Genomic DNA, 22,818 nt, shown 5'->3' on the forward strand with positions numbered 1-22,818 from the left:
TCTAATGAGATTTTAGAGTGTATTTACAAAATACACGTGTCAATTAGTCAATGAGTTTGACTAATTTTAGATATCTGGAATATTTGACATTTTGGAATAATTATTGAGATATAAAAATAAAAATAATTAATTATGCCAGATATTTCTAAGTTGGAAAAATATTGACTGAGATTACTGGTCGGAGTCTAAGTTGGACTTAGTATGTAATTTGAAAAATTATGAGTTCAATTGACTGGTCAATTTCAATAATTTCAGAAACTGGTGATAATAGATGTTGGGTGCGTGTACAGAAAAATATCAGATTTAAGACTAGTTTTTACCAGTTGTTTATTAAATATAGTAGTCCGAGACCCGAAAATATCGAGTTGCTATAAATAGAAAAACACGCACGGAATCATCATAAAAAGAAAACACAGACTAAAGATTTTTTCCACAATTTTTGAATTTCCGACCGGCACTGTAGCAGTCCATGTTTTTTATTTTTCCAGACGTTCATCGGAGCTCCGATCAAAACTCCTAACGTTGAAGTTGTAGCTAAGATCAAGATGAATCTATTGGTATAAAGAAATCGATGATCGGACGGTGGGATCACCGAGAAACTGAGAACGAACGGATGCGATCTGCACAGGTACTGTTCATTGTCTTCTTCGTCGGAAATTTCGAGATTCTAGCTCTTTTTTTGTTGGTTTTAAATCTAGTAAACCAATTGTTGAGTTGTGTAGAGCATTTCCCTAGCTCATGGTAGCATTTTGGTGTAGAAAACACGTAGATCGAGGCTTTTAAAGCTCCACCGTGGCCGCCTCGTTTTTCTCCGATCTACGGCGCGTCGAACTTTTGTTCCCGGCGTGGCTTAGATGGTTGAGATCGTTTTGACTAGCTCTATAAGCCTGCCAAATTTCATAATTTTTGGAGAAGTTTTGCATCGCCGCCGCCAGACCGCCGCGTCGCCGCCGTCTTCTCCGACGAACCATCGTCCATCGACGTGTTACCCATTTTTGATCGTTTCGACGTGATAGATCCAAATATCCAAGTTTCGAGTCGAGATTTGAAACAGTGAAGCGGTGAGAACGCGATAAAGTTTTCAAATTTATCGGTCAAAGTTTGACCAGAGTTGACCGATGTTGACTTTTGTATATTATGTGATTTTTCGCAGATTCGAAGCCATTCGAGGATATTAAAGGTAGAGATCAACAGTTTAGGGGTTTAAACTTTTCCGAACTTGGAAAACTGAGGTATGAGCAGTTGTTGATTTCGAAGGGAATGAATACTCGAGCGAGTTTGAGATTCTCGAGTTCCCGTTAAAATCACATAATTGCATGTTTATTTGATTATTTGATATTGAATGAGAATTTAGATGATTAATTGATTTTCGATATTATTTGAAAGACATGAGTCTGTCTATCTGAAATTGTTTGAAGTAAGTGATGTATATATTCGATTTAAAAAGCATGAGGTTGCTTATTTGAATTACTTAAATGATTTTCAATATTATATTCAGGAGTTTGAATATATGAATTGAATGAGATGACATCTACGATATTTTGATGTCTGAATAAAGAGATTTGTTATTTTAATTTGATTTAATTGCATTTATGTCATATGCATTCATATTGAGCCTGATTCCTTGATTTTTTGAGAGGGCTGAGTTGCCCAGATTTGAATTATACGTTCTGGGGATTATAGTCGAGTGGCACTGGTAGGCGATTTACTACAGTGGCCGATCAACTCTCTATTGAATGCTCCAGATTCTAGATGATTGAAGTATACATCGTCCACCTCGAAAGGGGAAGTCGGTGTGATTGTTGTGATATTTTATCCTCGAGATCCCAACCGAAGAATTGAATAACTGAATTACATTTTGATTATCCGATTTTATAATCCCGGATTTAAAGACATGCATTTCAATTTTGAATTATTATTGAAGAATATATCTGTTATATCATGATTTTGATATGCGTATTTGATATTGCATGTTTACGTCTTTTGTACTGGGATTTTATTCTCACCGGAGTTATCCAGTTGTTATCTTGTTTTGTATGTGTACTTGACAACAGGTGGGGCAGGAGCTAGTCAGAGTCGTCATAGTTAGCTTGGGATCGAACGATAGACGTGAGGCGACGGTTTAGAAGTTGAATAAATTTAAGAACTTGTTGTATATATATAAAAAAATTGTCTTGTTTTATTGTTGTTTATTGTATGATTTATATTTGATTAGATGATTAGAACCGAGGTCCTCACAATATAAGTCTATCCCAATGAAGATAACAGATCAAAGGGATATGAGGATGATATCAAGGAACATTTGGACCTTGGTCTAATAAAAGAAGGAGTTTCACCATATAGCATACCAGGTTTCTTGGTCAGAAATCATGGGGAAATAAAGAGAGGTAAACCCATGCTAATTATTAACTACCAAATTATAAATAAAATCCTTGAGTTCGATGGGTACTTCATACCCAGTAGAGAACACTTAATCAGCTGTGTCCGAAGTGCTAGAGTATTCTCAAAATTTGATTGTAAATCTGGGTTTTATCAAATTAGGATGAAAGAAGGTAGTAAGAAATCCACAACCTTCTCCACACCACAAGGACATTATATTTGGGAAGTTATGCCTATGGGATTGGCTAATGCACCCCAAATATTTCAAAGAAATATGGATAATCTTTTTAAATATTATTTTAACTTCATGTTTGTTTATATTGACGATATTCTTATAGCATCCAAAAATATAAACGAACATATTAAACATTTAGAGATTTTCTCTAAAATATGTAAACTAGAAGGACTGATTTTATCTGAAAAGAAAGTAGTCATAGCAACAAGGAAAATCGAATTCCTTGGCATTGAGATTGATGAATCTGGAATAATTCTACAACCCCTGATAAGTGCATTTTGTGTGCATTATTTTATGTCTATTTGGCATGCATTCATATAGTTTTTTGTGTATTTTTATATGTATTATTTGTAATTAATCTCATGCATGAGCATTTCACTCTCCGGGTTAATTTTGTAGGAAATGGGTTTTTGAAGAATGAATTACGGAGCAGCCATGGTAAAAAATTCAAATTTAATTTTACGAAGCACCAAATCAAATCTCCACCGTCCAGATTGTTGTTTAAGATGTTTTAAAGCTACTGTCAAAGTTTCAGCTCAATCCGACGGCTAGAACTCAAGTTATGAATTTTACAAAATTGTTGCGTGCTGGAAAAAACAGTGGGCGCGCGGGCTGCTATTTATTACCGCGCGGGCGCATGCCTGTTTGAGAAAAAAGTTCAGAACAGAAGCCCCAGCGCGCGAGCTGCACTTTTTTACCGCTCGGGCGCCCGTGCGTAAGTTGAAAAAAAGATATTTCTGGGTGTTTTACATGGAAAGAACTCTTGGGCACTATAAATAGATAAAAATATGACGTTTTAAGGGTTCCACACATCAGAAACGTAGGAGAAAGGCGGCCATCCAAGGAGAAGAACAAAAAGAGGGAGAAGAACGTGAAGAACTCAAGAACCACAAACTAGTTTTCTCTTTTCCTTTTTTTTATTTGTTGGGATTTAGGGGATCCTACCCCCAAAACTTATGTTTTGATTTTTTCTTGAAGATTGAAATTAGTTTTTAAGGATTCTTGATTATATTATTGTGTTTATTGCAATTTTGGAGATTGATCAACTTCTTATTGATTTTATGTGTTATAATTGATACCGAGAGGAGATTTTATGACATGATAGGGTAATATAACCCATGGATCTACAACTTACATAGAGATATGAGGTTGGATACATGTTGATAGTCATAGTCCACCAGGGTGAAAGCTAGAGGATTCCAAAAATCGTTAATGCAATTGCAGTTGTTAAATAACATAAGGAGACTTGGTTATTACAATTCGTTAATTAGATTAATATAGCTCGAGAGAGTATATTGATAGATTAGGGAATTCCGTCAAAAGCATGATTTGAGAATTAAAATTCAATCATTAGAGAAGAAAAGGGGTAGGTGAACCGAGATCCTAACAATCGTTTATTTATTTTCTGAACTTAATTTATTGTTTTGCTTTTAATTTATATTTTTATTTTAGTTTATTAATTTATTCTCTCTCTCATTTTAATTAATTAAAGAATCATACTTGAGGTAATCTTATCATAAATCAATCTCTGTGGGACGATACTCGTACTTTGTACACTATATTATTACTTGACTCGTGCACTTGCGATTTATTCGAGCTTAATTGATAGATATATTTACGTTGATTTTTCGTGGTAGTATTTGCTCGATCAAGTTTTTGGCGCCGTTGCCGGGGATTGAAATTGACAATTTTTACTTTTTGTTATTTTCTTTGGTTAATTCTTTTATTTATTCTACTTTATTCCTGCGTGATCTACCGTTTTCTATTTTATTTTTGCAGGAATTTATCTGGTGTAATACTTTGAGATGTTCCATCGACAAGTATTCACGAGTTTTACCCAGCAACATGGAGAGCCATTCTACGCAGCATGGGAGAGATTCAATTATTTGGCGAATACTTTTCGGTATCATGACTTTTTTAATTATTCTCTTCTTAAATTTTTTCTTATTGGTTTGGATGCAGTGACAAGGAGATGGGTAATTAATGGAGCTTTGCAAACTGGTTGTTCACTATTTTGCCGCGATGAGGACAGTGCAATACACATATTAGATGATATGGCAGAATTTGACTACCATGGGTATTGGGATCTTACACCACAGATTTGGAGCCACCAATACCCGCAAGATACTCATTACCCAAAGTTTTCAGACCAACCATTTGAGTTTCAAGAGGAGGAGGTAAGTTGTTCTCAATTGATCTTGCAGTCACTAGAGGATATGGTGAGCAAGTACGTGGCACTGACTGAGACAGCTATAGAAGATCAAATCAGTTCTCGGTGCCACCTTGTCGAGCAGATAGAGAATGTGAATAGATCAATTTTTCATGACCACCGAGAACATGAAGTGAAGAAAGATACTCAAACAGTGATTCCCCAAATTTGGTTCGATGATGATGACTTAGAGAACCATGATTTGGAGTGCGAATCAATTCATTCTAAAGATCTAGAGGTGTTTGAGTTTTCTCTTCCCATTGAACCTCAGCCGGAAGAAGTTCTGAAGGAGAAAATTTATGCAGATACACCACCAACACAAATTTCACCAAAATTTGTTCTCCGAGAACCTACAGAGATGTTCTCCTCCCATGTTTATCAGCTGCTATGGAGTGTTGTTGAGGTGACGAGCATAAACTATGTAAGGCCCGGGATTATTTAATTTTAATTCGAGAATATTTAATTTGGGAATATTTAGAGTTTAGAATTAAATTCTAATAATTCTTAAATTGGAAGGATTGAAATTGAATTAAATCGCTTTTCCGGAGACTGAATTGCAAATAGTCAAAAGTTCAGGGACTAAACTGCAAATATGCTATATATATCTCATTCTCCACTTGAATTATTCTGAACACACGTGATATATCATATTTTGGAGAAGGAAAAACAGAGAACTCGGCTGAACCCTTTTCCAAGCCATTTTTGTCCGTTCAAGCTTCGATAACTCGCGCTCCGGTTGTCAGAAATTCCAGATAAATATATATCTGCGATCACAGCTCCGAGACCTTCGATTTGGTACATGTTTTATTCACATATCTCAGATTTTATTTTTATGTGAAAGATGGAAAATTATGATTTTATCATATATGCGTATATCAGCTGTACCGATCGTGTATTCGCAGACGGTTCGACAAAAGACTGTCGTTCGGATTTTATATGAATTTGGGAAGAATAATTCGAACACTATCATGTTTGATTGATACTGATTTTTATAGTAATGAGATGATATGTTAGAGATTATAAGTTATCTGGATTGTTGGATTGATTTGGATATTGTTTGGATTGCCGGTTTTAGCCGTTATGCCGCCGATTTGCAAATTGTCAAGATTTTGCTCTTATTGATTGAACAAAGCATGATTAGAGTTGGAATTTGATATGGTTAGATTGTATCTACTATTTTTCAGATTTGATCAAAGTGTTCCGAACTCGAGATTGTCGATTCGAATCGAGAACGATTTAGAAGGTTTGAAGTTCTTTAGTTGAAATTTTGTTATGCTTTGGAACAGATTTTGATAGATGGTTTTACTATGATGTTTTCAGACTTGAAGTACTGTCAGACACGACATCGAAAGGTATAAATGACAGCAAATCCAGATGGGATAGAACGCTTGAAATAGCTTTCATTTCAAGTATTCCCATGTCAATCACATACTTGTTTCTTTATATTTCTTATGTGATTATTTGTTTGTATTGCTTTGTTTGCTTATATGCTTAGTTGTTCAAGATGTGTTTTATAGCTTTTAATGCATACAGCTTATGTTGCATTCATCTTGAACTCCAGCCTTAATAGCACAGAGGGCAGCCATCGCCTAGAGTGCAGATGACGTTTGGAGAGCTGTAGTGAGTGACATGGAATGTAGATTTATTTCTAGAGTCAGCTTGACTCATGGCACAGAATATGGATTTATGTTCAGAGCCAGAAGACTCACTATAGTTGTACCAAAGTCAGAGGACTAAAATACTTGATGCCGCCTCGAATGGGAGTGTCGGTGGTTTGATAGTTATTTTATTCCTCGGGATCCCAAAGAACTAAGTTTTATTGATATCAGCTTGATAGCCTTCCTTTGCCATTTGCATTGCATTCACGTTTATTATCTCGCGTTTAAAGTTGTTTATACTGGGATTTTATTCTCACTGGAGTTATCCGGCTATTGCTTTGTTTTGTATGTGTGCATGGCAATAGGTGGGGCAGGAGCTAGTCAGAAAAGACAAGGATAGCTCGAGATAGAGGCATAGCAAGTGAGGACATGGGCTTAAGTAGCACGACTTGTACTTTATGTTGTTGAACCATGCTAGAAGTGATACAAGAACTTTGTATATTATGGCTTGAATACATGCTAGTTTATGTTTATTATGTTTAGAAGCTTGTAAGACGTTATAAGATAGCATGTATTTGATTTTGTAGCATGTATAAAAGATTATGACTTGTTTATCCATTCTTTGGCGGCAGATTTTTGATAGCATATTCCCCGATCGAGCGAGACCCTGCCTTCTAAAACAAAATTTTTTTTTTAGCTCTTGTTTCTTTAATTCTTTTAAGTACTTGTTTAATTGTTAATTACAATAAATTGCTCTAAGATAAGATTAGCAACCCGGGTCCCCACAATAGGTGGTATCAGAGCATAAGTTTCTGGATTTAGATAGAAGTTGATGAGCGGGGTAGTTTGAGTCTGTCTGATTGTTTAATATTGCATGAGAGTACATGTTATATCTGATTATGTGCATTATCTGCTAGCATGCTTTATATATCGCAATAATTATGTGATTGCATGATTATGTGCTTTTATTGCTACTGCATGCTATATATATGCAATTGTATTCCAGAATATCCTTAGTCAGAACCTGAATTCTCATGAGAATGCATGAGAATGCTTATCAGAGAAGGATGGAATAAATTTCTGCATATTATATTGTTTATGCACTAATCTGTTTGACAATCAGATATGCCTCCCCGTAAAGCATCGGTCATTAGACAGCCATTAGTGGTTCCTCCAGCTGAACCAGTACAAGTACCACCGCCAATTGTTGAAACTCAGAATGCACATGGTAGTACATCTACTGACCCGTTGGATCCTACTGCTACTCCAATGGAGACTTTGTTAAAGCGATTTCAGTCATTCAAACCGCCAAAACTGAAAGGAACAGAAAACTCAGTTGATTGTGAAAATTGGCTTGAAGATATAGAACAACTATTTGAATCACTTGACTATACAGATGATCTTCGTATCCGACTGGTAATACATCAACTTCATGAAGTTGCCAAAAGTTGGTGGATTACTACCAAACGGGCATTGGAACAACGAGGTACGATTATCACCTGGACTGTATTTAAAACTGAGTTCTATCAACGTTTCTTTCTAGTCTCCTACAGGAAGGATAAGGGTGCTGAATTTGCCAATCTAAGGCAAGGTAATTTGAATATCGAGGAATATGTGGCCAAATTTTCAAGTCTTTTGAAGTTTGCACCACATATAGCAGCTACTGATGAAGCAATGGCGGATCAGTTTATCAATGGCCTTAATCCAGATGTGTTTACCTTGGTGAACAGTGGACGACCAAATACTTTTGTTGATGCCTTGAACAAAGCTAAGGGAGCCGAAGCAGGTATTTTGCGACAAAGAGGAATACCGTTCATTCCACAGCCATTTCCCCAGCCTGTATCAGCTTTCATTTCACAGAATCCGCCACAGTTTCAGCAAACATCTCCCAGATTTGAGGGAGGAAGCAGTGGCAGAAAGGATTCTAGATTCAGGCCAAAGGGAAAGCAATTTAAGAAGCCAGGTAGTAGTTCTTCAAGTTCTAGTGGACAGAGACAGTTTGGGGCAGGTCAGAGAACTGGTGAATCAGGAGCATTCTGTTTTAAGTGTGGTGGAAAACATTCAAGTGATCAGTGCAAGGGTGTGACAGGTAATTGCAATATTTGTCGTCAACCTGGTCACTATGCCAAGGTATGTCCTCAAAGAGCTATAGGTGAAAGTTCTTCTCAACCAATACCTCAGGCCGAAAGGCAATCAGTGCATTCATTTCAGCCTCAGCAACCTCAGCAACAGACCAGAGGAGGAGGAAGCCAGACTGTGACTCAACCTCCTAGACAACAGGCTCGAGTTTTTGCACTTACTGAGTAACAGGCACAGGCGGCACCTGACGATGTCATAGCAGGTAACTGCTTTATTTATGGTTATCCTGCCTATGTTTTGATAGATACAGGTGCATCTCATACATTCATCTCTGAAAAATTTGTTATGATGCATTCTTTATCTTCTGAGTCATTGCCTACTGTTGTTTCTATTTCATCACCGTTGGGTGAAGGTATTATATCTGTTCGAATGATTCGAAATTATGCGTTGCAATATGACGGGAATGTGATTAATATAGATTGTATAGTACTTGGATTATCAGATTTCGATTGTATTGTTGGTATCGACATGTTAACCAAGTACAGGGCAACTGTAGATTGTTTCCAGAAAGTGGTTCGATTTAGACCAGAAATGGCATCTGAATGGAAATTCTACGGTAAGGGTTCTCGAGCCAAGATTCCTTTGATATCTGTGTTATCTATGACCCGTTTATTGCAGAGAGGGGCGAAAGGATTTCTGATTTATGCAGTCGATGTATTGAAATCCAGTCCAGTAGTAACAGATATTCCAGTTGTGCATGAATTTGCTGATGTATTTCCTGATGAAATTCCTGGTTTACCTCCAGTACGAAATATAGATTTCAGTGTTGATCTAATGTCAGGTACGCAACCAATATCCAAGGCTCCTTACAGAATGGCACCTATTGAATTGAAGGAGTTGAAGGATCAATTGGAAGATTTGTTAGCCAAGGGGTACATTAGACCGAGTGTTTCACCTTGGGGTGCTCCGGTACTGTTTGTACGCAAGAAAGATGGTTCCATGCGCTTATGCATTGATTATCGTCAATTGAACAAGGTAACCATCAAGAATAAATATCCACTGCCTAGAATAGATGATTTGTTTGATCAGCTACAGGGTTCAGCTATCTATTCGAAAATTGATTTGCGATCTGGATATCATCAACTGAGAGTACGAGATGAAGATATTCCTAAAACTGCTTTTAGAACAAGGTATGGACATTATGAATTTATCGTCATGCCTTTTGGTTTAACCAATGCTCCTGCAGTATTTATGGGATTGATGAATCGGGTATTTCAGAAATATTTGGATGACTTTGTCATTATTTTTATCGATGATATCTTGATCTATTCCAAGAATGTACATGAGCATGCTGAACATCTCCGACTCATTTTACAGACTTTGAGAAATGAGAAATTATATGCTAAGTTATCGAAATGTGAATTTTGGTTGCAGAAAGTTGTGTTTCTTGGGCATATTATTTCAGGTGATGGGATTTCAGTGGATTCAAGCAAGGTCGAGGCTGTATTGAATTGGCCTAGACCTACATCAGTACCAGAAATACGGAGTTTTATGGGCTTGGCAGGTTATTATAGACGTTTTATCAGAGATTTTTCCAGCATTGCGAAGCCTATTACGCAACTGACTCAGAAGAATAAGCCGTATGTCTGGACTGAAGCCTGTGAAACTAGTTTCTTGGAGTTGAAGAAAAGGCTTACAAGTGCACCTGTCTTGACGATTCCATCAGGTACAGGTGATTTTGTTGTATATTGTGATGCTTCTCACAAGGGTCTGGGTTGTGTGCTTATGCAGAGAGGTCATGTTATCGCTTATGCTTCGAGACAGTTAAAGCCACACGAGACTCGATATCCTATCCATGATCTGGAGCTTGCCGCTATTGTCTTTGCATTGAAGATATGGCGACATTATTTTTATGGTGAGAAGTTTGAAATCTTTTCAGATCACAAAAGTTTGAAATATCTGTTTTCGCAATCAGAATTGAATATGAGACAGCGTAGATGTCTTGATTTATTGAAAGATTTCGATTGCGAGATTAAATATTATCCAGGAAAATCTAATGCAGCTGCGGACGCATTAAGTAGAAAGGTATGTTCTTTATCCTTGTCTACGATAGGTGTATCTCAAATGGTGGAAGATTGTTGTCTTTCTGGATTAATATTTTCAACAGATATGCAACCTATCTGTGTTTGTGCTATACGAGCTGAGCCAGAACTTTTGATACGAATCAAAGAAGCACAGAAAGAGGATCAGAATATTCAGAATTCGATTGCTATGGTCAGATCTGGACATCAATCTGAATATCAGGTCAGTGCTGATAATGTGTTATATGTGAATACCAGACTTGTTGTTCCAGATGTTTCAGCTTTGAAACAGCAAATCTTGAAAGAGGCTCACAGTAGTCGATTCAGTATTCATCCTGGTGGCAGAAAAATGTATAATGATTTGAAAATGCAGTATTGGTAGAAACAAATGAAGTCAGATGTGACTGAATTTGTAGCCAGATGTTTGAATTGCCAACAGGTAAAAGCAGAAAGAAAGAAACCAGGTGGTCTATTGCAGAGTCTATCAGTTCCAGAATGGAAATGGGATCACATTTCCATGGATTTCGTTACACAGCTACCACGTTCATCCAGAGGGTGCGATGCCATTTGGGTGATTATTGATCGTTTGACGAAATCAGCATGTTTTATTCCGTACAGAATGACGTACAGACATGATCAGATGGCAGAAATCTACGTCAGAGAAGTGGTAAGATTACATGGTGTGCCTAAATCTATTGTTTCAGATCGAGACCCTAGATTTACATCACACTTTTGGCATAGCTTGCAATAAGCTCTTGGTACTCAATTGCATCTGAGTACAGCTTATCATCCTCAAACAGACGGACAGTCAGAGCGAACTATCCAGACACTTGAGGATATGTTGAGAGCTGTAGTACTAGATTTTGGTACTAGTTGGCAAGATTCATTACCACTTGCAGAATTCTCTTATAATAACAGCTATCAGACGAGCATTGAGATGGCTCCTTTTGAAGCATTGTACGGAATGAAATGCAGATCACCGTTGTACTGGGATGATATCTCAGATGTTCCTGATGTTGAGCCTGATATGATCCGAGAAATGACAGAGAAAGTAAAGCTTATTCAGAAAAGAATGAAAACAGCTCAGGATAGACAAGCAAAGTATGCAAATATCAGACGACGACCTCTATCTTTTGATCAGGGAGACAGAGTTTTCTTGAAGATTTCTCCGTTTAGAGGTACGGTCAGATTTGGAAAGAGAGGAAAGTTATCTCCACGTTTTATTGGTCCATATGAGATTATCGAGAAGATAGGTGATCTTGCTTATCGACTCGCTCTTCCTCCATCTTTGTCTGGTATTCATGACGTATTCCATGTCTCTATGCTGCGGAAGTATCAGCCTGATCCTTCCCATATTCTTCAGCCTGATGAAGCTGAACTTGACGAGACTCTTAGTTATTTTGAGCAGCCTATTCAGATTCTTGATCGCAAAGACAAACAGCTCAGAAACAAAATAATTCAGCTAGTCAAAGTTCAGTGGAGTCGACATGGCATCGAAGAAGCGACTTGGGAGACTGAGTCAGACATGAGACAGAGATTTCCAGAGTTGTTTCATTGATGTGAGTTCTTATTCTGTTTTCTGTTATTTCATTATCTTATGTGTATACAGATTGTCTATACAGCTTGCTTGTGATTTCGAGGACGAACTCATGTCTTAGTGGGGGAGAAATGTAAGGCCCGGGATTATTTAATTTTAATCCGAGAATATTTAATTTGGGAATATTTAGAGTTTAGAATTAAATTCTAATAATTCTTAAATTGGAAGGATTGAAATTGAATTAAATCGCTTTTCCGGGGACTGAATTGCAAATAGTCAAAAGTTCAGGGACTAAACTGCAAATATGCTATATATATCTCATTCTCCACTTGAATTATTCTGAACACACATGATATATCATATTTTGGAGAAGGAAAAACAGAGAACTCGGCTGAACCCTTTTCCAAGCCATTTTTGTCCGTTCAAGCTTCGATAACTCGCGCTCCGATTGTCAGAAATTCCAGATAAATATATATCTGCGATCACAGCTCCGAGACATTCGATTTGGTACATGTTTTATTCACATATCTCAGATTTTATTTTTATGTGAAAGATGGAAAATTATGATTTTATCATATATGCGTATATCAGCTGTACCGATCGTGTATTCGCAGACGGTTCGACAAAAGACTGTCGTTCGGATTTTATATGAATTTGGGAAGAATAATTCGAACACTATCATGTTTGATTGATACTGATTTTTATAGTAATGAGATGATATGTTAGAGATTATAAGTTATCTGGATTGTTGGATTGATTTGGATATTGTTTGGATTGCCGGTTTTAGCCGTTATGCCGCCGATTTGCAAATTGTCAAGATTTTGCTCTTATTGATTGAACAAAGCATGATTAGAGTTGGAATTTGATATGGTTAGATTGTATCTACTATTTTTCAGATTTGATCAAAGTGTTCCGAACTCGAGATTGTCGATTCGAATCGAGAACGATTTAGAAGGTTTGAAGTTCTTTAGTTGAAATTTTGTTATGCTTTGGAACAGATTTTGATAGATGGTTTTACTATGATGTTTTCAGACTTGAAGTACTGTCAGACACGACATCGAAAGGTATAAATGACAGCAAATCCAGATGGGATAGAACGCTTGAAATAGCTTTCATTTCAAGTATTCCCATGTCAATCACATACTTGTTTCTTTATATTTCTTATGTGATTATTTGTTTGTATTGCTTTGTTTGCTTATATGCTTAGTTGTTCAAGATGTGTTTTATAGCTTTTAATGCATACAGCTTATGTTGCATTCATCTTGAACTCCAGCCTTAATAGCACAGAGGGCAGCCATCGCCTAGAGTGCAGATGACGTTTGGAGAGCTGTAGTGAGTGGCATGGAATGTAGATTTATTTCTAGAGTCAGCTTGACTCATGGCACAGAATATGGATTTATGTTCAGAGCCAGAAGACTCACTATAGTTGTACCAAAGTCAGAGGACTAAAATACTTGATGCCGCCTCGAATGGGAGTGTCGGTGGTTTGATAGTTATTTTATTCCTCGGGATCCCAAAGAACTAAGTTTTATTGATATCAGCTTGATAGCCTTCCTTTGCCATTTGCATTGCATTCACGTTTATTATCTCGCGTTTAAAGTTGTTTATACTGGGATTTTATTCTCACTGGAGTTATCCGGCTATTGCTTTGTTTTGTATGTGTGCATGGCAATAGGTGGGGCAGGAGCTAGTCAGAAAAGACAAGGATAGCTCGAGATAGAGGCATAGCAAGTGAGGACACGGGCTTAAGTAGCACGACTTGTACTTTATGTTGTTGAACCATGCTAGAAGTGATACAAGAACTTTGTATATTATGGCTTGAATACATGCTAGTTTATGTTTATTATGTTTAGAAGCTTGTAAGACGTTATAAGATAGCATGTATTTGATTTTGTAGCATGTATAAAAGATTATGACTTGTTTATCCATTCTTTGGCGGCAGATTTTTGATAGCATATTCCCCGATCGAGCGAGACCCTGCCTTCTAAAACAAAATTTTTTTTTAGCTCTTGTTTCTTTAATTCTTTTAAGTACTTGTTTAATTGTTAATTACAATAAATTGTTCTAAGATAAGATTAGCAACTCGGGTCCCCACAAACTACTTACATCTGGCCAAGCTTGAGGGCACATGGAATAAACACCCATTGGTGGTGTCATATGACACTTACTTTGGGCATCAACCGCTTTTTGATGAGTGTTTCTGAGGGTCGAGCCGAAGACTGAAAATCAAGCGCTACTTGGGAGGCAACCCAAGATTTTTACATCATTTTTTTTAGTGTTAGTTTTTATCTAGTTGTTGTTTTATATTGAGTTGATCATGTTTAATCCCTCAAAATTTTTGATTTGCAAGGTGAATATTTTGGAATATTGATGGCCTAATAAATGTGGTGCAACAGCGGCAGATGGATATACACCACGATAATTGACCAGGGGAGTGTTATTTTGTTTTCATTGTGTTTATTTTTGTTTTGAATTTGTTCGTTTTGCATTCTGTTCATTGTTCTGAAGCATTGAGGGCAATGCTTTGGATAAGTATTGGGGGGTAGACTAGTATTGCATTGTCTATGTGTTTATGTTGCATCTTTCGTGTTTCGTATTTGTTTGCATACAGTTTGTGTTTGTTGTTGTTTGCATTGTTATGGGTAGGATGAGTCATAATAGCCAATGATGATGAAGTTTTTTTGAAAAATTTTGCTCTTGACTGGACATGAGAAACTGTAGGTTGAACCGAGAATATTTTTAAGCACTAATGTTAGACCAGTGAATTGTAGCGAAAGATTTGATGAAGTTTGTGTCTGTTTGACCATTGCACGACAATAGGTGGTTTGTGGATCTTGATTGTGCTCTATGAATTTTGATGAGGCTCTAGTTTACACTTATGATCTTGGGCGCACCTAGAAAAAAAGTATCTACAATTCCATCCGAGCCTTGAAAGGATTAAAATCCTAAAAAAAAAAAATTAAATTTAAGGATAAGTATGCGGATTAAATGGGATTGATGCTCCATCCGGGCTATAGACGAGGGGATTAGAAAGAAAAAATAGAATGATTTTTCGTATCCTAGCCAGTTATAGCTAAGTCAGCGGGTAATTATTGGGGCTAAAGCAATACCGGGTGCAAAATCCGGAGGTGTGTAATTCATTATCTCAAGGGAGGTGGGTTTAGTTTAGAGATTGTTGGAAGGAATGAGCACTTGAAGAATGAAACTTGCACTAATTTGTCATAGGTTGCTAAGCAGTTTTGAAACGAATTCGGTTTAAGTTGTATGAAACTGAAATGACATTTCACACACACACGTTCACGTTAAACCGAAGGTGTATTATGAAAAGTTGAGAGCATGTCGGTGATTTTGTTTTGTGATTGAACTTCTCGGAGGCTGTGTACATTATTGAATCATCCTTACTTATGTTTTTGTTTGCATTTTATTTTTGCATGTCTTGCTCGAGGGCGAACAAGAGTTAAGTTTGGGGTTGTTGATAAGTGCATTTTGTGTGCATTATTTTATGTCTATTTGGCATGCATTCATATGGTTTCTTGTGTATTTTTATATGTTTTATTTGTAATTAATCTCATGCATGAGCATTTCACTCTCCGGGTTAATTTTGTAGGAAATTGGTTTTTGAAGAATGAATTACGGAGCAGCCTTGGTAAAAAATTCAAATTTAATTTTAGGTAGCTCCAAATCAAATCTCACCGTCCAGATTGTAGTTTAAGATGTTTTAAAGCTACTGTCAAAATTTCAGCTCAATCCGACGGCTAGAACTCAAGTTATTAATTTTACAAAATTGTTGCGCGCTGGAAAAATCAGTGGGCGCGTGGGCTGCTATTTATTACCGCGCGGGCGCATGCCTGTTTGAGAAAAAAGTTTAGAACAGAAGCCCCAGCGCGCGAGCTGCACTTTTCTACCGCTCGGGCGCCCGTGCGTAAGTTTAAAAAAAGATATTTCTGGGTGTTTTACATGGAAAGAACTCTTGGGCACTATAAATAGATAAACATCTGACGTTTTAAGGGTTCCACACATCAGAAACGTAGGAGAAAGGCGACCATCCAAGGAGAAGAACGAAAAGAGGGAGAAGAACGTGAAGAACTCAAGAACCAAAAACTAGTTTTCTCTTTTCCTTTTCTTTTATTTGTTGGGATTTAGGGGATCCTACCCCCAAAACTTATGTTTTGATTTCTTCTTGAAGATTGAAATTAGTTTTTAAGGATTCTTGATTATATTATTGTGTTTATTGAAATTTTGGAGATTGATCAACTTCTTATTGATTTTATGTGTTATAATTGATACCGAGAGGAGATTTTATGACATGATAGGGTAATATAACCCATGGATCTACAACTTACATAGAGATATGAGGTTGGATACATGTTGATAGTCATAGTCCACCAGGGTGAAAGCTAGAGGATTCCAAAAATCGTTAATGCAATTGCAGTTGTTAAATAACACAAGGAGACTTGGTTATTACAATTCGTTAATTAGATTAATATAGCTCGAGAGAGTATATTGATAGATTAGGGAATTTCGTCAAAAGCATGATTTGAGAATTAAAATTCAATCATTAGAGAAGAAAAGGGGTAGGTGAACCGAGATCCTAACAATAGTTTATTTATTTTCTGAACTTAATTTATTGTTTTGCTTTTAATTTATAATTTTATTTTAGTTTATTAATTTATTCTCTCTCTCGTTTTAATTAATTAAAGAATCATACTTGAGGTAATCTTGTCATAAATCAATCTCTGTGGGACGATACTCGTACTTTGTACACTATATTATTACTTGACTCGTGCACTTGCGATTTATTCGAGCTTAATTGATAGATATATTTACGTTGATTTTTCATGGTAGTATTTGCTCGATCAACCCCATATTGTGAAAAAGGTACATAATTTTCCAGATAAACTCAAAGACGTAAAACAACTCCAAAGTTTTCTCGGAGTGGTAAATTTTTCAGGGATGTTCATAAAAAACTTAGAAATGTACATGAAGATGTTCAGTCCTTTGTTAAAAAAGGATGCAAGGTTTATATGGACCGATGAACATACTATAGGGGGTAAACCAACTAAAGGAGATATGTAAGAAACTCCCGAAAATGGCTATACCCGTAGATGAGGATGATTTGGTGTTATTTACATATGCCAGTGATAAAAAAGAATTTTATACAGTTAAAAAGGCTTTTGAAAAATGGCATTTATTTTTACTTGCTAAAAAATTTACCTTAAAAGTTGATAATAACTAGGTAAAAGCTTTCTTAAGAAATAAGATTGAATCTAAACCAGATAAAGTCATATTATTAAGATGACAAGCTTTTTGATATTGTTATTATTAAATCTCATGAAAATATTCTTGCAGATTTTTTAACAAGAGATGGAAGGAAGTGACGTGGATTTCATCATGAAAATGCAGAGGCATCTCAGGAAACACCTTGGGTTGCTTCAAACTGAGTTCAACCAGTTAGTCATTAATGTTGAAATGGCTGGCAGGTTACAACAAGCTGATCAATGTATCTAATCGAATAACAGGATGTTTCAAGCTCAAACTCAACTATGGGCTGCTATTCAAGGGCCAATTGTGAAGGCTATAGAGAAACCATTGGTTTCTTATAAACAGGAAATGATAAAACATTGGTTTTACAAGAAGAAAAAATACAACCACTGGTTGTAAAACAAGAGGTTGGTGATTCTAAAACCCAAGAAACACATGCTAATCTATCATTAGCTTTTGATTAATTGGATGAAGCAACAATTGATGAGCAAAACTCATCAAGTCAACCCTCTGCCTCTGGGGTAAAAGAGGAAGAGATCAATCTTAGGCCCAACACTAACATGGGAAAATCTAAGATTTATACTAATCCAGCTATTATTTTTCTATTCCAGGTTTATCAACAAAGGTGGAAAAAATTGAATACAAGAAGTGAAATCAACCCGAACACTTGCAGGATTGATGTTGCAGGAATATATCTAAGGGTTTGGTTTAAAAAACAATGTCAATCCTAAGGATGTAAAGATCTGGTATGAATTTGGGGATTTGGCCTCAGTTTATAAAACGTCACCAGGCTTCCCGGAGATATCACGGTTACCAAAATGGATCCAAGAAGAAGTCCAAGAAACATGGGCAAATAATGATCATTTGTCCAGAGGAGATGTGCTAGAGTTATAATTTTTCAGTGCAGCTCCAGAACCAATAGGAAAAGAATCACATGAACCCTTTCATTTCATAAAGCTGAGGAGACCTGATATAAATAGTCATAAATTTATGAAGGATCCTACAACTGAAGAAATACCCTTGGTGCCCACTTTCGGAGAAAATGAAATCTCAACCAGAAGGGCATGGGGTATTTGGGTTTGTCTTATCGAGATAGACAAAGTCAAGTTTCCATTCAAAATTTATCAGAACTTTGTAAATGGATCATTCCTGTTAAACACAATGACAGGAAAAACTACAACTTTCGCGGAAGAACTCTTCGAAAAGAAGAGGAACCTTTTGTGGAACAACAAGCTGCCAGGAAGTAAAGAAACTCGTCGAAAATTTTGTAACATGGCTCATATCGGACGATGGTTAGAAAATATCTGCCCAGAATGTCCAAATCAGAAGGAGCCAGAATTTGAAAAAACCTTTAGGCCCCGAACGGATCGGAAGAATTTTTCCGAGACAAGAAAAGGTGGACAGGGCCACTGAAGACGCGTTTTCACAGGGGCCCACTTCAAAAGCAAAATATGCCTCGACAACAATAAAAAAGGCATGAGAGGAGAATAAAGCCAAAAGGATGATGCAGGAATGTGACTCCTCCACTAGTAAAAGATGTCATCAATAATGACATAAAAAATACAAGACAAATGTAAGATTCCATGAAGTTTCTCGGTGAAACGAGTGGAACTAAAGCTATAAATACAAGCATTTGAGGAAGCTGAAGACATCGATCATTCCCTTCATTTTTTTACAAATAAAATTATTGTAATATTTCTCTTCCTACATTTGTATTAAGTTTCTGTAATTTTAACTATTTCAAGAACAATGCTACGATCAGTAGTTAAACAAGTTATCTCCTCATCTTCAAAGGAGGTTGATTTATATAATAATATGTTGTCTGAATAAATTTTCGAAGTTCTTCCCTATCATATTGTTTTCATTCAAAAATTAAGCTTTTAATATACGCCTTAAAGAAGGAAACGAAATACGGCTGTGCTAGGTGCTGCTGAAGGAGTCTGCGTCAGAAACCATCGGTTGCGATCGCGTGGCTCGGTTGTGAGGAACAACCTGTAAAACCCGGTGGACATAACCCGACAACATTTTGGTCAAAGAGATAATTTATTTTAATTTACTTACGGAAGCATGATGGGATTAAGCTTTATAATAATAAATTGGGAAATAAAGGGTAGAATAGGTATTATTAGTTTCAAAGACATATTTGAGACACTTTTTAATTAATAAGGGATATTTTTAGGATACGAAAAAACAAAAGGAATATAATTGGGACAATAATGACACTATAAGGATATATTTAAAAATTATCCTTGCTTAAATTGGTTGAACTTGAGGGATTCATGAGGATTTTATTTATTATTTGAGGAAATTTTTAATAGTTTTAATAATGTTTATTTTAAAAGAAGAGTCTTTGATTGTACATATTTGGTTAATGAAAATTTTTAGAAAAGTATTTTCATGCACTTGATGCTTGAACTTTTCAAGATTTTAAATGTTAAATAAATATTTTTTTCTAAGTTTGATGCACAATTCGAAAATAATGTGTATATTTTTATTTGGAATTTTAATTGTGCAAATTTTATATTATGAGAAGTTTTAGTTGATAAAATAAAATTGCAAGTCTTACTTTATATCTTTTTTTTTTTTGTTATGTGCAGGATTTTTAAATTATATTTTTTGAGGTATTAATGTCAATTTATGAAGTATTTTTATGCATTAGATGTGTAAACTCTTCAATTTTTTAAATCTTAAATTTTATTTTCAAGCCTTACATGCATGTTTCAAAATTTTGATGTGGAAATTTTTAGTATATTTTAATTGATGGTTCAGCCATGATTTTATTTCCAAAAATAAAAAAAAATTTACATTAGTTTTCAATAAAATTAGGCGAGTCATTTTGCCAAAAAAATTAAAAATATATATATATATTGGCCAAAAATAATCATACATAAATAATTATTAATAATATATTTCAAAATTCATCAAATAAATATAATTTACAATAAGATAATATTTTTTTTTCAAAGTTAATCAATTGTACATAAATTATTATAAATATTTCAAACATATCAATCATTTATGAAACATTTCAAATATTTTAAATTTTCAAACTTATCAAACTATTAGAAATTTAAAAAAATAAATAAAAATTGGCAGGCCAACTCACTCTGGTTTGTCTAACGATCCATATTAGTCAGCTAATTTTGACTCACTTTTGAACATATGGACAAAATCACAAATCAACTCGTTCTTATTTAGCGATGAGTTGGGCTAACCCGACGAATCAACTCAAAATGATAGATATAAAGAGTTCCATGAAAGGGAGTCTTTTTGTTTTGTTTTTTTTATGTGTGTGTTTTTTTTTTAAAAAAAATGTCTTTTGGGGGGTTCGCTATCATATATTAAGTGGATATAATCTATAATTAATGCAATTTGTAGTATGTATTTTAATTAATTAATGGGATCGCTTTCACTCTTTTTATTAATTACAAATTGGTAATACTAAATCAGATCCATTGAATTTATTTGTTCCAAATCTTGAATCGTGTTAGCAATGTATCCTACATCATGTTATGAGAAAAATTAAATTGTTTTTCTTCTTGACTTTAATAGAACTTAGTCCTCAAAACTACAAACAAATAAACAAGTGATGCACTGAAATCAACAAAACGATACTATATTTTACATCAAAAACAAAAAATTCGACTACGAATTTTCTATGGAACCATACATACTATCGATCATTTTACATGAACAATAATAAAAGTACATCCCTAAAATACATTCTGAACTTCATCTCTTATTTTCCATAAACACCACGAAATAAACTCAACCGCTCCCTCGAGTCACAAATTAATTATAAGAATAATACGATGTGGAATACTGGAATTTGACCCTTTTTTTTTTTTTTTTCGTTTTTCTATGCCCCAAAATAAGGATGAATGTAACATTATGTTTTTACATAAATTGAAATAATTTTTGATATCACAAGAAACAGAGAACCTTTTATGCTTCAAAACAGAACATCAAATTTTGGTTCATGATCTGAGAGGTATAATTAATAGTAAGAGACATCTTGGTAGCCTACATCGGTTCCTCCATAGCCACCGTCGACATAGTAACTTCCATCGGTAGTTCCGGCATCTTGAGAGCTATGATTAACAACGCCTGCACCTCCTCCAGCGCCGCCTCCTCCTCCACTCGTGAATCCCTGTATCACAGCTTGGGCAGTAGCCTGAGCAACGCCGCTAGCTATACCATTCGCCACATTTCCCAAGAGTAGGTTCCCCAATCCATTGGCTGGCCTAACACCCCCTTGTGGTTGATTGAAGTTATTATATGGCACCGGAGCCGGATACGGTTGAGCCGGATATGGGTGCCCCAAGCTGGCAGAATGATGCGGCGGCCTCGCATGATATGTTGGAAGGCTCGGAGATGGATATATGTTGGAAGGCTCGGAGATGGATCTGGGTAAGTTTTGCGGATGATTGTGAGGCGTAGAAGTTGGTATCATCGCCACACAAGTCAAATGAACATCAAACTCGCACAAGTTACAGCGATAGAGCCATGTTTTCGACCCAACCCTCTTGCAAATATCACAAGAAAACGCGTTACCCGCGTACGGTGCGGAGAAGGTCAACGAAAGGTAATGCTGCTGGTGGCAGTTATGACTCAAAGTCATCGGCAGACTCGCGCAGATGGAGTGCAGATCAGTGCCGCAAGGGCTGCAATGGTAGGAGAAGCCATCGCCCTGGATCCCGCAGGCGTCGCACTTGAAGACTCCTTCGGGGTAAACGGGCTTCGGCTGCAGAGAAAGAACATGGGCCTGGTCGAATTCGTGCTTGATCTTCTGAGGCAGATCGTAGCATTTCTTGTGGAGGCTGAAACTGCACACTGTGCAGGAGTAAACGGCGGCGGCGCCGGAGGCATCGAGTACTTTGCAGGCGGAGCAGTGAGAAGCTGCGGCGTTGGAGAGTTTTAAGGGGTGTGGGTGGCTGAAATGGGTTAGGACCGGCGCTGTTTGATCGGATTGTTCCAGGTTTGGATTCCCCATTTCTCAAGATTATTTTAGTTGTCTGAATTGGAGGCGTGAATTAATATAAGCTAGCAAGGTTTGAGTCGACATTTATGAGGCTTATTTGATAGACCAAGTCAACTCAAACCCTTTATATATATGGAATTATTCTATGCTACACTTGGAGTACTTCTCTCCCTATGACGTGGTCAAATATCAACCATTAGATTATCAAAACATATGTCAATTTTCATAAAAATATATGAGTCCCACGTGATCTAATGGTCTTGAAATAGGGAGAGAAACACTCCCGATATAGCATAGACTAACCCATATATATATATATATATATATCCTTTTAATTAGCAAAAGATTTGATTATGGTTTTGATTTTGGTTTTGGTTTTGGTTCACTCACGCGGCTGATTTGGATTGAAGTTTTGCTTATCTTTATTAATTGTTACAATCGAACAAGTGATTATTAC

The 22,818-nt window shown here is 36.2% G+C and overlaps 1 protein-coding gene and 1 long non-coding RNA gene across 2 annotated transcripts; one reads left to right on the forward strand and one right to left on the reverse strand.

The window, feature by feature from the left end:
• Positions 1–5,386: 5,386 nt before the first annotated feature.
• LOC140894390 (uncharacterized) lies at positions 5,387–6,251 on the forward strand. Its single transcript, XR_012153809.1, has 3 exons — positions 5,387–5,618; positions 6,008–6,066; positions 6,144–6,251. It is a non-coding gene; the product is annotated as an uncharacterized lncRNA (long non-coding RNA).
• Positions 6,252–20,890: 14,639 nt separating this feature from the next.
• Positions 20,891–22,450, reverse strand: LOC140865450 (protein VACUOLELESS GAMETOPHYTES-like). The gene has a single exon (XM_073270105.1). It carries the CDS (start codon positions 22,371–22,373, stop codon positions 21,378–21,380), a length of 996 nt encoding a protein of 331 aa, XP_073126206.1. The 5' UTR covers positions 22,374–22,450; the 3' UTR covers positions 20,891–21,377.
• Positions 22,451–22,818: the final 368 nt, after the last annotated feature.

Source organism: Henckelia pumila, chromosome 4 (assembly GCF_033568475.1).
Source record: "Henckelia pumila isolate YLH828 chromosome 4, ASM3356847v2, whole genome shotgun sequence".
Lineage (NCBI taxonomy): Eukaryota > Viridiplantae > Streptophyta > Magnoliopsida > Lamiales > Gesneriaceae > Henckelia > Henckelia pumila.